This window comes from Chaetomium globosum, genomic scaffold (assembly GCF_000143365.1).
Source record: "Chaetomium globosum CBS 148.51 scaffold_3 genomic scaffold, whole genome shotgun sequence".
Taxonomy (NCBI): domain Eukaryota; kingdom Fungi; phylum Ascomycota; class Sordariomycetes; order Sordariales; family Chaetomiaceae; genus Chaetomium; species Chaetomium globosum.
This window is the reverse complement of record NT_165978.1, coordinates 140,763-151,996: the sequence shown is the minus strand read 5'-3', so window position 1 is coordinate 151,996 and position 11,234 is coordinate 140,763. Positions and strand designations below refer to the sequence as shown.

At 54.9% G+C, this 11,234-nt stretch overlaps 4 protein-coding genes across 4 annotated transcripts in view; all 4 read right to left on the bottom strand.

The window, feature by feature from the left end:
• Window positions 1-587, bottom strand: part of CHGG_05315 (uncharacterized protein) — a gene marked incomplete at both ends in the record, with an annotated part of 5,674 nt that extends 5,087 nt beyond the window's left edge. The window contains one exon of the mRNA XM_001221409.1: window positions 99-587. Coding sequence (XP_001221410.1) covers window positions 99-587 — 489 coding nt within the window. The remainder of the gene's footprint in view (window positions 1-98) is intronic.
• Window positions 588-2,673: 2,086 nt separating this feature from the next.
• On the bottom strand, window positions 2,674-3,753 carry CHGG_05314 (uncharacterized protein; the record flags this gene model as incomplete). The annotated part of the gene is made up of 2 exons (XM_001221408.1): window positions 2,674-3,434; window positions 3,516-3,753. 2 exons carry the CDS (start codon window positions 3,751-3,753, stop codon window positions 2,674-2,676), a joined length of 999 nt encoding a protein of 332 aa, XP_001221409.1.
• A 1,334-nt stretch (window positions 3,754-5,087) lies between these two features.
• On the bottom strand, window positions 5,088-6,501 carry CHGG_05313 (uncharacterized protein; the record flags this gene model as incomplete). Its single annotated transcript, XM_001221407.1, has 7 exons — window positions 5,088-5,140; window positions 5,197-5,335; window positions 5,396-5,430; window positions 5,512-5,934; window positions 5,991-6,071; window positions 6,138-6,250; window positions 6,323-6,501. 7 exons carry the CDS (start codon window positions 6,499-6,501, stop codon window positions 5,088-5,090), a joined length of 1,023 nt encoding a protein of 340 aa, XP_001221408.1.
• A 1,060-nt stretch (window positions 6,502-7,561) lies between these two features.
• Window positions 7,562-8,944, bottom strand: CHGG_05312 (uncharacterized protein; the record flags this gene model as incomplete). Its single annotated transcript, XM_001221406.1, has 5 exons — window positions 7,562-8,201; window positions 8,305-8,367; window positions 8,446-8,585; window positions 8,637-8,791; window positions 8,854-8,944. 5 exons carry the CDS (start codon window positions 8,942-8,944, stop codon window positions 7,562-7,564), a joined length of 1,089 nt encoding a protein of 362 aa, XP_001221407.1.
• Between the last annotated feature and the right edge of the window lie 2,290 nt (window positions 8,945-11,234).

Sequence of the window (11,234 nt, the reverse complement as noted above, 5' to 3'; positions counted from 1 at the left end):
TTTTTTTTTTTTTTTTTACCTTTTTATTTTTTATTTCTTTTTTTTTGTTCCGTTCTTATTAGTCCCTGTTGTGCGTTATCTTCCTTGCCCCACCTCACCGCCCTCTCCCTCTGCTCCCCTTCAAACGCCCTCTCCACCTTCTCCAGTTCCGCCTTGCCCGCATCATACTCCGCCCGCAGCGCGTGCAGCCGCCGCAGCAAGTCCTCCTGGGCCTTGAAGGTGTCGAGCAGGTGCTGGCGCAGGGGCGCGACGCGGGCGCGGTGGGCGCTAGCGAGGGCCGTGTCCTCGTGCGCGCGCTGCTGCCGCATCGAGGTGAAGTAGTTTTGCTCGATTTGCGGCCAGGGGGAGGGGTCCGCTGCTGTTGTTGATGATGCTGTTGTTGTTGATGGCGGGGCGCGGGCTGGGGTTGCGGGTAACCGGGCGGCGGTGGTGGTTTGTGTGGTTGCTGAGGTTGGGGGGGTTGGGGTGCTGGTGGTGGTGGTGGTGGTGGTGGCGGCGGTGGCGGTGGGGGTGGGTTTCTGGTTGGGTTGTGATGATGCAGAGTCTGCTGATGCCGCAGGCGCGGGAGATATTGTTATCGGTGCCATGGTGGCAACGTTTGATGGTGATGTGACGATGGCGATGATGGTGAGTGAATAGTCGGATAGCAGATAGCGGGAATGAAACCTTGAAGGAAGTAAGACAGGGATGAATGAGATGAGTCGATGACTAGGTCAAGGTAGTCGGTGCCGTGCGGATACAGTGGTAGAGCTCCAAGATAGGCTCGGTCAGCGACGGATTGGGGATCCGAAGTCTGAAGTAAGATGATTCATTGAAAAAAGGATGGCTGTGCTTTTGATTCCTCAGTCAGCGCGGGGTTCCATAGGTCCTGGAAAAAAGCCTGCGAGTGTCTGCCGAGAAAATAGGAACCGACCTAGTGCCACCACGGAGATTTGATTCGGTGCGCTCGGCAGGTGCCCAGGCAGGCGCGAAGGGCGTTAAAGAGAGGCCACGTCTCGATTAAAAAAGACAAAAAAAACAGGCGTGATCGATCCAAATGATTGAAGAAGCGGTGAATCGACGCGAAAGTGACGCGCGAATGATGGAGATGTCCGAAAGGCGGGAGACTGTCGGACTTGATGAGTGCAGCGACCAGCGATGAGCGAGGAGCGATGGGAGCGATCACTCGTTCGCGGCTGAGCGACGTGACGGTCGACCTGCTGAAACCCCGGGTTGTGGCGGGAACGCTAGGGAGGACCGGCGTATGTACACGTGGTATCGCGATGGTAGCCCGGATAGGTGGGATTGAATTCTCTGGGAAGAGCTCAGTGGTAGCCCCGAAACTGCCAAACCGGTAGCCTGTCCTCTCACAAACGGCCTAATCGCGTGCTTCGAGGTGACCCTGTCACGATCAGCAGGTGGCTAATTTAATCAACAGCGAATGCTCAGATCAAAAAGAAATGCAAAGACCTACCCCGGCCAACGTTTGTAATGTTTCAGTTCCGAGGTTGAATTTACTGACATGAGACTTGGCTCAACTGAAATTCGTGACGCGCCACGAGGTAGTCACTGAAAGTTTTGGAAATAAACAGAGATGGTTGGTTGGTTCGGCGCACAAAGGAAGCGAAAGGGGATAACGCAGTTACCTAGGCCCGTAGGTCCGGGAATTCGAAGGTTGGTGGTGGTGAAGGAAATTGATTGAGTTGGTATCCCCGGTCGACGCCCACCCTGGAAAGGATGTAAGCTGAAAAGGATGGACGGCCCAGACCGGTGGATTTCGGACTGTTTGCAAACCCACCACTTTTCAGAGGTACATACAAACGCCGAGACATATACCTACCTAGGTAGGGTAGGTAGGTGCATACAAACAAGGAGAAGCTGAGCAACCTAGTTGGGTACGAGCATATGGGGTCGCACAGAATACCGATTTTCAGCGGCACCGAGTTCACCGTTCCAATGAGGCGTCAGATTTTGAATTGAACGGATGCGAGGAGCAAGCTGATTTCAGTAGGTTACATCTAGCAGCGCCGCGGCCTCCATGGATGCCGTTGGGGTCGAAAAGTGGGAACTGGGTCCCAGAAGTTCCTTGCTTGATTGAGCTGCGGTCAAAAATAGGGGCGTCCATCTGCAAGCTACCTACCTGGTGGACATGGCCTGTCTAATACACAAATAAAGTAGGTGCGTGGCTGACTTGATCCTGTGAGGACCTGTCTCCCATGCATTGATTCCAGTTAAGTTTGAAACCATTACCTCGCCACACTAATAGCTCACACGCCCTGAACTCATCGCGATGGTGGAAATGGAAATATTAGTGTAAACTAACTAACGTATACGGTTATACAATAAGAAGGATGGGAAAATGCGTCCAAAGCTGTGTATTACCGACTGTCGTTGTCGAGGCCCACGCCTTTGAACTTTGTCCCCGCTGATGACCGCCACTCATCTCAGTGAGACCATTTTATGTCCGTCTCAAAACACCCAACCCAACGCCAGAAAAGAAGCGCCCAACTCGCTGATGCCGAATGAGACAAAATAGAAAGTATCATGGCACTGCATCGCGTCCCTACCACCAACAGACTGCGGCACAGGCTTCGGCCCCCACGCCAACCCTTGAACGGACGGATCCCGGTGACAGTGCCAGCAACGCCGCCCCCCCGAACCCTTGGCAACCGTCTCACTGTTTCAAACCGGCGCTTAATACCTCGAATGCCGGTTCGGGCTGGGCGAGTACGAGTTGTCGTACGCCGTCGACTGGCCGTACGGGTCGTCGTGGTAGACGGTGGCCCGGCGGTCCTCCTCGGGCAGCAGGTCCTTAACCTCCCAGTTGTTCATGCGCGTGCCGACCGAAAACTCCAGATCCTCCTTAGTGATCGAGTCCCAGTACTTGTACACCATCATGACGGCGAGCAGGTTGCACGTCGTCGCGAAGAATAGACCGTCCAGGTAGTGGCTGATAGCCTTGCAGATGGGCGCGCTGGCGGCGTACAGGATAACCTGGCCGGCGACGAAGAAGAACATGCCAAAAGCAATGTCGCCCAGCGGCCAGCGGTCGTGCAGCGTGCGCATCACCAACAAGACCTGCAGCACCACGTAGACAAAGAGCTGGACCGCGTTGAGCAGATACAGCACCACGAACAGCCCGATGGTGTTGGTGGGTCCCAGCCCGGCCCATGTCTTAAACGTGGCCAGGGCCACGAGGAACGAGATGACGAAGGCGGCGGCCGAGCAGAGCCGCATCATCCAGAGCGAGAGCGGCGTGCCGTCCTCGTATAGCTGGAACCCAACAAAGCCGTTGATCATCAGGCACGTCACCGTGGCCGAGGCAAGCCCCGCCTGCACGGCAACAAAGTACGGGTATGGCGCCGAGCCCGGGGGTACTACGCCGGCGTCGACGCAAAGGGACAGGAAGGTGAGCAGCATGTAAAGGTAGAAGAAGGTGGTAATCTCCTTTCGGCCTGTCGAAAAGAGCCTTTGTCAGCAGCGGTCCTTCCCCAACAAGATAACCATATCTATATCTAGAAGCAGCAAAAACGTACCAACTGCTGTAAACTTCCCCCGCACATGCAAGATCATGACCACCGTCATGACCAACGCAATGATGTGCATGGCGCTCGCGGCGCCCTGGAAGATGATGGTGTTGGCCACCTCAATGTTCCGCGCGTAGCAATCCGGTTCTATCCCCACGCCGCTCGCGATCGATGTTATCGGGCCCACGGAGGAGCAGAGGGGCAGCGGTGCCATGCGGCAGAGGCCGGTGAAGTCGCCGAAGCCCATGATTGCGGAGGTTGGGTCAGCCTAACCCCGCCGTAGAAAGGCTAGAATGGTTGGGGGGACGGTATCCCTTGTCGGGCGATATTCGGTGGTGTTGCGGTCCACGGTGTGTTGGTGCGAAACCGGGCGAACGTGAACGTCGAAGAGCAGACCCCGATGATGCGATGGCTATGCGAAGGAGGGCGAGCGAATGTGTCGCGCCGAACCGCCGAACCGAGAATAATAATTGGTATTCAGCGAAGGTGGGGATCAACGAGAGTGGGATGCATCAACGAGTCGTCATTCAAGGCTCAGGGCTGTCTGGCCATGATCCCGGGCCTGTCCGTCTGGCTGGTTGCTCGGCTGTTGGTGTGCGACGGAACGAGGCTTGGGGGATGCGTTGCTGTGGAAAAAGGAGAGCGGCGGAGCCGCCCAGCCAAGGGTTTCCGAGTTGGCACAACACGAGCCACTCAGCGCCTTCCCGTGCCCCCATCATCTGCGGAACAGGCTCACAGGGGGCCATCGAAACTGTCTCGCCTAAATAGCCTGATGCGGCATAGCTCACGACGATTGGGTTGAATTTGTTTTGATGCGATCTGCAACATTTGAAGTTGTTTCCATCTTTAAGAACCGAAAGAGGAAGCAGATTCGAGATGCTTTTTTTATGTGGTTGCGGAACCCCTCTCCCGGTGTTTCTGGTCTTCTTTACTCGCTTTTCCTACGGCCCTTCCATTTCCATTGAACTAGATTTCACAGGTAATTACTCACTCGGTTGCTCACAAACAAGAAACCCGTAATTTGCGCAACAGCTCCCCAAGCGATTTTTAGTCCCCTGCCGCTCGTGATCTCGGGTATCGGGCAAAGCCAAGCCAACCCAAACCTCGTATTTTTGTTCTTGCACATTCCGTGCTGAACCACTTTCCAACCTTCAATTTCCCCGGGCTTGAATGCCTCGTGGGCAAGAAAAACCGTCAATAGTAATTGCCTTACCTATATGTATCTCAATGCTCGATCTGTAGTAAAATTTCATTCGAAGCAGCCTAAAGCGTTTTTTTTACTTGATTCCGTTTTCTTTCCCTCAGCTTCTATCTCCAAAACGCGGCCCAGGTTGTCGAATTCTTTTCCTCCGTCTTCTATCTTCAGCCCACAAATCGGCTATTTCTCAAGCCTCAATTCCCCAGCGACTCATGGTCAAGGTCAACATCATATCACCGTTCCACACTACCTAGGTGTGGACGTATTGGCTACTTGGCCAGCCGACGTCACCGTGTGCATCTCAGCCTTGCTATCCGCCACAATACACTCTCGCATGATGTACCCAACCGAGGTATCGGGTTTGAAATCCCTCTCTGAATCCCCTACTCAAAGGTGAGGACTGCCCTAAAGCGGACCTTGCCGCTGAGCATAGCATCTACAGAGATCAGAGTTAGTCCAGAGCAAACATGGAGAACATGGACAAACACCCACCATAAGCCTCGTTGGCTTTCTCCAATGGGAACTTCTCGATCATGCAACCGATGTCCTGCAGCTGGGCGAACTTGATGGCGTCCTCCATATCAGTTGCATGTCCAGCGGGCCAAGCGTGGATGGACAGTCCCTTTTGGATCTGCAAAAGGGTTAGCAAACCTTCCACAACGCTGTAATATTTGTCTTAGAGTGGCCTCACCATTGGTGTGATGTTGAAGGGCACCTCGCCCGGAACTGTCCTCAACCGTCAGTGAATCCTTTCCATGCCGCGCTCCCAACAGAGATGCCAATATAAAAAGCGAATCTTGCACTCACGGGAAACAATCAACAACTTCCCCCTCGGCCCCAGCCCCTGCAGCAACTCCGGGATCTGCTCCGCGTTTGGGCTCGTCGTCACGATCATGGCTGCCCCACCAAGCTCCTTCAGCGCGGCCCCGGCCTGGACCTTGGTCGTATCGATGTACTCATGAGCGCCCAGCTTGCGGGCAAAGGCCTCCTTGTCGGCGCCGCGCGAGACGGCCACGGTGCGAAAGCCGAACTTGTTGGCGTACTGCACGCCCAGATGGCCCAGGCCGCCGAGCCCCTGGATAGCCACCGTCTCGCCGGGCGGGATGTTCATCTGCCGCATCGAATTGAACACGGTCACGCCGGCGCAGAGCAGGGGCGCGTAACTGGCCGCGTCGACGTCGTCGGGGACTTTGACGCCCGCTTCGGAGCGGACGAGCACGTATTCCGCGTCTGTGGATCATTAGTCAAGTGCCACCCCTCAGTGCAGCGTATTAGCATGAACTTACACCCGCCGTTTCTGGTGACTCCGTTGATGGCCTCGTTTTCGCACATCTGGAAGAGGCTCCTCTTGCAGGCTCCGCAGGTGCCTTACCAAACATTGGTTAGTTGTGCACTTGTGATAATTCCATACCATCAAAGCAACCCAAACTCACCATCGTGACCGCCGTGCCAGCCCCCTCCGATACGGTCACCGACCTTCCACGCCACAACATCCTCGCCGACGGCCGCGACACGGCCAATGACCTCGTGGCCGGGCGTCAATGGGCTGGGTGGAATGCTCGATTAGTAACGGATCCAATCCCGAAGTGGGCAACCCTGGATGGACGGCGGCACTCACAAGCCAATACCGTAAGCGTTCCCCTGAACAAAAGTGTCCGAATGGCAAACACCGCAGGCCTCGACCTTCACGAGCACCTCATTCTTGCCGGGAAGCTGCAACTGGGCATCCTCGATGCTGAGGCGAGATCCCTGGCCCGTGAAGGCGGCTTTCTTGAAAGTCTTGGGGAGTGAAGACATGATGGCTTTGCTGGGATGATTCGTTGCTGAGAGAATATAAAGGTTGAGACTGTCGAGATATCAAGATGGGAGTTGAAGAAACCAAGCTTAGGTTATCTTTGGGGATGAGGTTCTATTTAACTGCTTGTATCTCCAGGGTAGCCAATGAAGGAGCACTCAAAGTTGGTTATCAGTGGCTTGAAATCACCCGCGTTCAGATGCTCTTTGTGGAGCGGTTTCCGGTATCTCCTTCGGGAAGATGGGCAACCGAGAGCAGGACACACATGGTTTGAGACAAGCGCCGACTTGGTCAACCAATGGCGGCTGCCGCAGCGACGACGACGTCGTCGATTTCCGGTAACGGGCCGGATCGCCGAATCCAAGGTTGGCGGATCGAAGACGTCACAATCAGTGGCGACGAGTTCGATGCAGCCCTTACTCATCCGGCGGTCCACTTGCATCGGTTAGGATGTTAGAGTAGCAATGCCTTTTAGTTATCATTCAGCTTCAATATTAATAATCAGCTTCTCTTATTTTGATGATTAAGTGATCACAGCAGATTCAGACAAGCTCATGCAATTTTATCAAGTAAAAGGCTAGCAATTTGTGTTTGATCATTCCTGAGCTGTGAAAGAGTACCCAAATTGCCCAACCTGTTTCGGGCATCAACACCATGCCCGGAGTTTAAGGAACTGTCGCCATTAGGCCTAGGGCCGCGCACTCGCTGATGCCTACGCCAGTGCAATGCAACAGTTGCTGAATTACATGCTCCCCAATGGTTGCCACAGAGGCTGCCTGCGACGTCACTCTTTTCGGAGTCCTGAAGCGGCTTTGGTCCTCCTAGACCAATTCCAGACGAGAAGGGCCAAACTCAGTAACGTTTGTAAGCCTGGGAATCTACGACATTGAGGAAGAAGGGGGAAATGGGTATGGCTAAGAACTGACTGGGGACCACGCCTGCTCAAACTACTACAAAACACTCCTCCAACAAGATGAGCAGACGCCCTGGCAATGGCCGACATTGCACAAACCCATACCCCTTCTCCCACACCCCCCTCCCAAACAACAACAACAACAGCAGCTACTCCCTCGCCGGTGTATCCTTCACCAACCCCCCCATCATCGCCTCAGGATACCTGGTCCCCCACACCTCGGCCCTCTCCACCGCCTCCCGAATCTCCCTCTCCTCCCCCCCGTCTAACCCCTCAAACACCCCATTCGCCCCCCAATTCTCCTCCAAAAACCCCACCCTCTTCGTGCCCGGGATCGGAAACACCCCCTCCTGACGCATCAGCCACGCCAGGGTCAGCTGCGCCGACGAGCAGCCCTTCCGCGCCGCGACCCGCTCCATCTCGCGCACCAGCGCCATGTTGCGCGGGAAGTTCTCGGCCGAGAACCGCGGCACGGCGCGCCGGAAATCGCCCTCGCCGAAGTCCTCCCGCGACGTGTACCGCCCCGTGAGCATCCCGCGCCCGAGTGGGCAGTAGGCGACGACGGCGATGCCTAGGTCGCGGCAGGTTTGGAGGAGGCTGGGGCTGGCGGCGTTGTTGGCGGTGGTGTTGTTGTTGTTGTTTCCTGGGAGCGGGGGCCCGGGCTGTTCGATGTCCATGGAGAAGGGGCTGTATTCGATCTGGTAGGCGCGGATGGGGAGAATGCGGGCGGCTCGGCGGAGGGTGTCGGCGCCGCATTCGGAGAGGCCGATGGAGCGGACTTGTCCGGAGCTGGAGGTGAGGGGTGGTTGGTTAGATGGGGAGGGTTTGGGGATAAGGTACCTAATTGTAAAGGGGGGGTTGGGGGGGGTGGTGGGGAGAGGTAGGCACGTACTCGACAAACTCCTTGAGGGTTTCGATCACATCTTCGATGGGGGTCTTGCCGCTGATGCGGTGGCTGTGGTTTGATTCCATCAGTACCTTATCTACTAGGTATAATATGGTGTGAGACGTAAGCCCTGAGATGTTGGCTTACCAGTATAGCAAGTCGATGTAATCCGTCTTCAAACGCCTCAAAGCCTCCTTCACGGCGCCGCGGATGAAGTCGGGGTCGTTTCTGAACTCGCGACCACCATCGGGCCTGACATAGTTACCGAACTTGGTGGCCAAGAAAATCTAGATGCTGTTAGTTCGACGCTGATGACCGAAACTTTGGGGAACACGCACATCCTTCCGCTTTCCGGTCCGCTCGAACCACCTGCCCAGTAAATCCTCGCTGTCACCATACAGGGCGGCCGAATCCCAGTGCACACAACCGAGCTCGTGGGCTCGGTCGAGAAGTTTAAAGCGTTCCTCATCTGGAGGTGGTGTCCCATAGAAAGCTAGAAGGCGTGTCAATATTGTATTGATGATGACGCAGATTTTTTCAGGGTGGGAGACTCACAGCTCAGACCCATGAGGCCGAGACCTAAGATAGGGATAGTAGGGCCATCTCGGCCGAGTTGGCGGGTGGGAATGTTGGGTAGTGTTGACATGGTTAAGGGTGGGAGTTGTTCAACATTGATGATGTTACATGCAATGACAATTCAAGTGAAGGCTTGTGGGAGACCTCATAAATCAAGAGTAAATATCTCTCTTCCCCTTTGATCCCATCTTGGAGGGCTGTCTGGCGCTCGGTGGGCCGGATCGTGGAGATCTACAAGGCCACTCGGAGAAGCACTCCCGTACGCCCGGCCTAACCTCGCGCCCCGAAAAGCTTAATGTGTACTAAATATGTGCTCCTCCGTTGGCCCCCTTGACACAGGCTTTCCAGGCAACGAATGGCCTTGTTAGGAGAACCAAAGCCAAGCCCCGGAAGGCCAGAGCTAATGCCGGTGTGAGTGCCGTTGCCCCGGTAAGTGGAGCCCGGGCCGTTGGTCGGTAACTTCGACGGAGCTCAGACAAGCCTAAGGGCGTTAGGCGGAGTGTCAAGATTAGATATAACGATGAACTGGTTAGTTATATGCTCATTTACATTTAGACAATTTCCTTGGTGAACTGTCAATTAAGGGTCTACTTGCGGTAGTTACCTCGATGTTAGTTCCCTTTCCGGTTTTTGCCCCGCTGAAAAGCGTGGCCACCACTGTTATGTCAACAGGGAGACAGAAGCGGTTCACAACTGTATAGCTACCCAGACAAGCAGGATACCGGGTGGCCGCCTTGGAACTCTGAGGGAGTTCATGGCTCATGAGAATAGAAGACTAGGTGGTTAAGGAGGAGGAAGCTTAGCATGCTAGCGCCCGTCACAGGTGTGGCGCGGCATTGATTGTGATAGTGAGTCTTATTTAGCCGTCTTGTTTGATCGCAGTCTTGAACTCAAACACAGAATAACTATAAGGCGCCGTTGTTCAGGCTGATTTTGGTCAGGTTCAATTGCATCGATTGCACGTGCCCGTGACACTTCTCTTTCATGCTGCGGTTACAGTATGGGAGTTGAGTTATCTCCGCAGCCAGAAACACAAACCCATCTTGCCCCTGGTGTACCACCTCTTTGGGTTTGGAAGTTTCGAAGAATCGGGGTCTCCCGTGACTCGGAGTGGGCGGCGAGGCGGTGAAAGTGATGCATCAAAAACTTGTTAAAGCGAAGAACGCGAGCCCCGCCTATGACGTGTTTTGCCCTCTGTTTTTGCCGAGCTTGCCCCGCAACCCCGCGCCTCCATGCTTCTTCAGCGCCACAGCGCTCTCTCCGGATCCTCTCACTGCCTTGACAAGTACCGCGCAGTAGATCCTTCACATGCCATTGTACCTATTCAAAATCCCAAGTCTTAGGGTGTACTTCATACATGTATGCTGGAGTACTTGTATCTACTAAGAATAATCGCCCCATGGCTGATCCGGACACGCCACATGAGGGAAGTCGGCGAAAACATGTGAGGCGTGTTCTGGATCGTCGCCGTTATCATGCACGCAGAAGGGTCCTCCTGGCAGCTCACGGATTTGATCGGTCCTGTCGTACTTGGGTCGGGTTTACGGCGACACCGGAACAGCCTTTGAAAACAGGCCAACGGTATGTTAATTGAAACACCATGATTCGCCCGAAGTCAGATCTCGGCAAACCACGTGGAGACTTGGCGCTGTTGCTGTGCCTTGAAGTTGGTGCATCTCAAGAAAAGCCTGCGGACCCTAGCGGCGTTTCGCCCAGGGCCGGATCAACCAGCCAGCGCTTGTGATGCGGCACAGTTGGAGCAACATCCGCATTGGGTAGGTTTCGTCAGCCAAAGAAAAGACGGGAGTCGAGGGGGTGAACGAATACTGTGTTGTGTGTTAGGTTAGTGAGGTTGTTTTAGGTAATTTTACATTACTTCCCGCTAGGTTGCTCGGAGAACCCGGCTGGCTGGGACACTTTTTTGGAGCGCTTCCGAGGAAACAGAAGATGGGAGGTCCTGGATGTTCGGCATCGGCCGCCACTGAATGGCTCGGTGGGCAGGTGGTCTCGCGGGCCAGCGGTCACCAGACAAACTGCGATTGGCTGCCAGTGCCACCCCTCAATCCCCGCCATGGAAGTGCCAGGTTGTGTGCAAGACATCACCACTCCCCTGCAGCTGCAGATCACGGCATCCGAATTGCCATTTCCTGCTATTTCCTCACTGCGGATAGGTCAATAGGAGCCAGCATCCTTGGACCTCGATCTGATCATGGATACTTGAGACTATTTTGCCTGCCGCATTGACTGCGAGCAATTCACCACCAGCGACTTAGTATAGTTCCCAACTTTAGCGCATTCCGCAAACGTTTTGCTCCGAGCCACCAGTGCCAGCCGTTCACGAGTTACTCCAGACGAAAGCG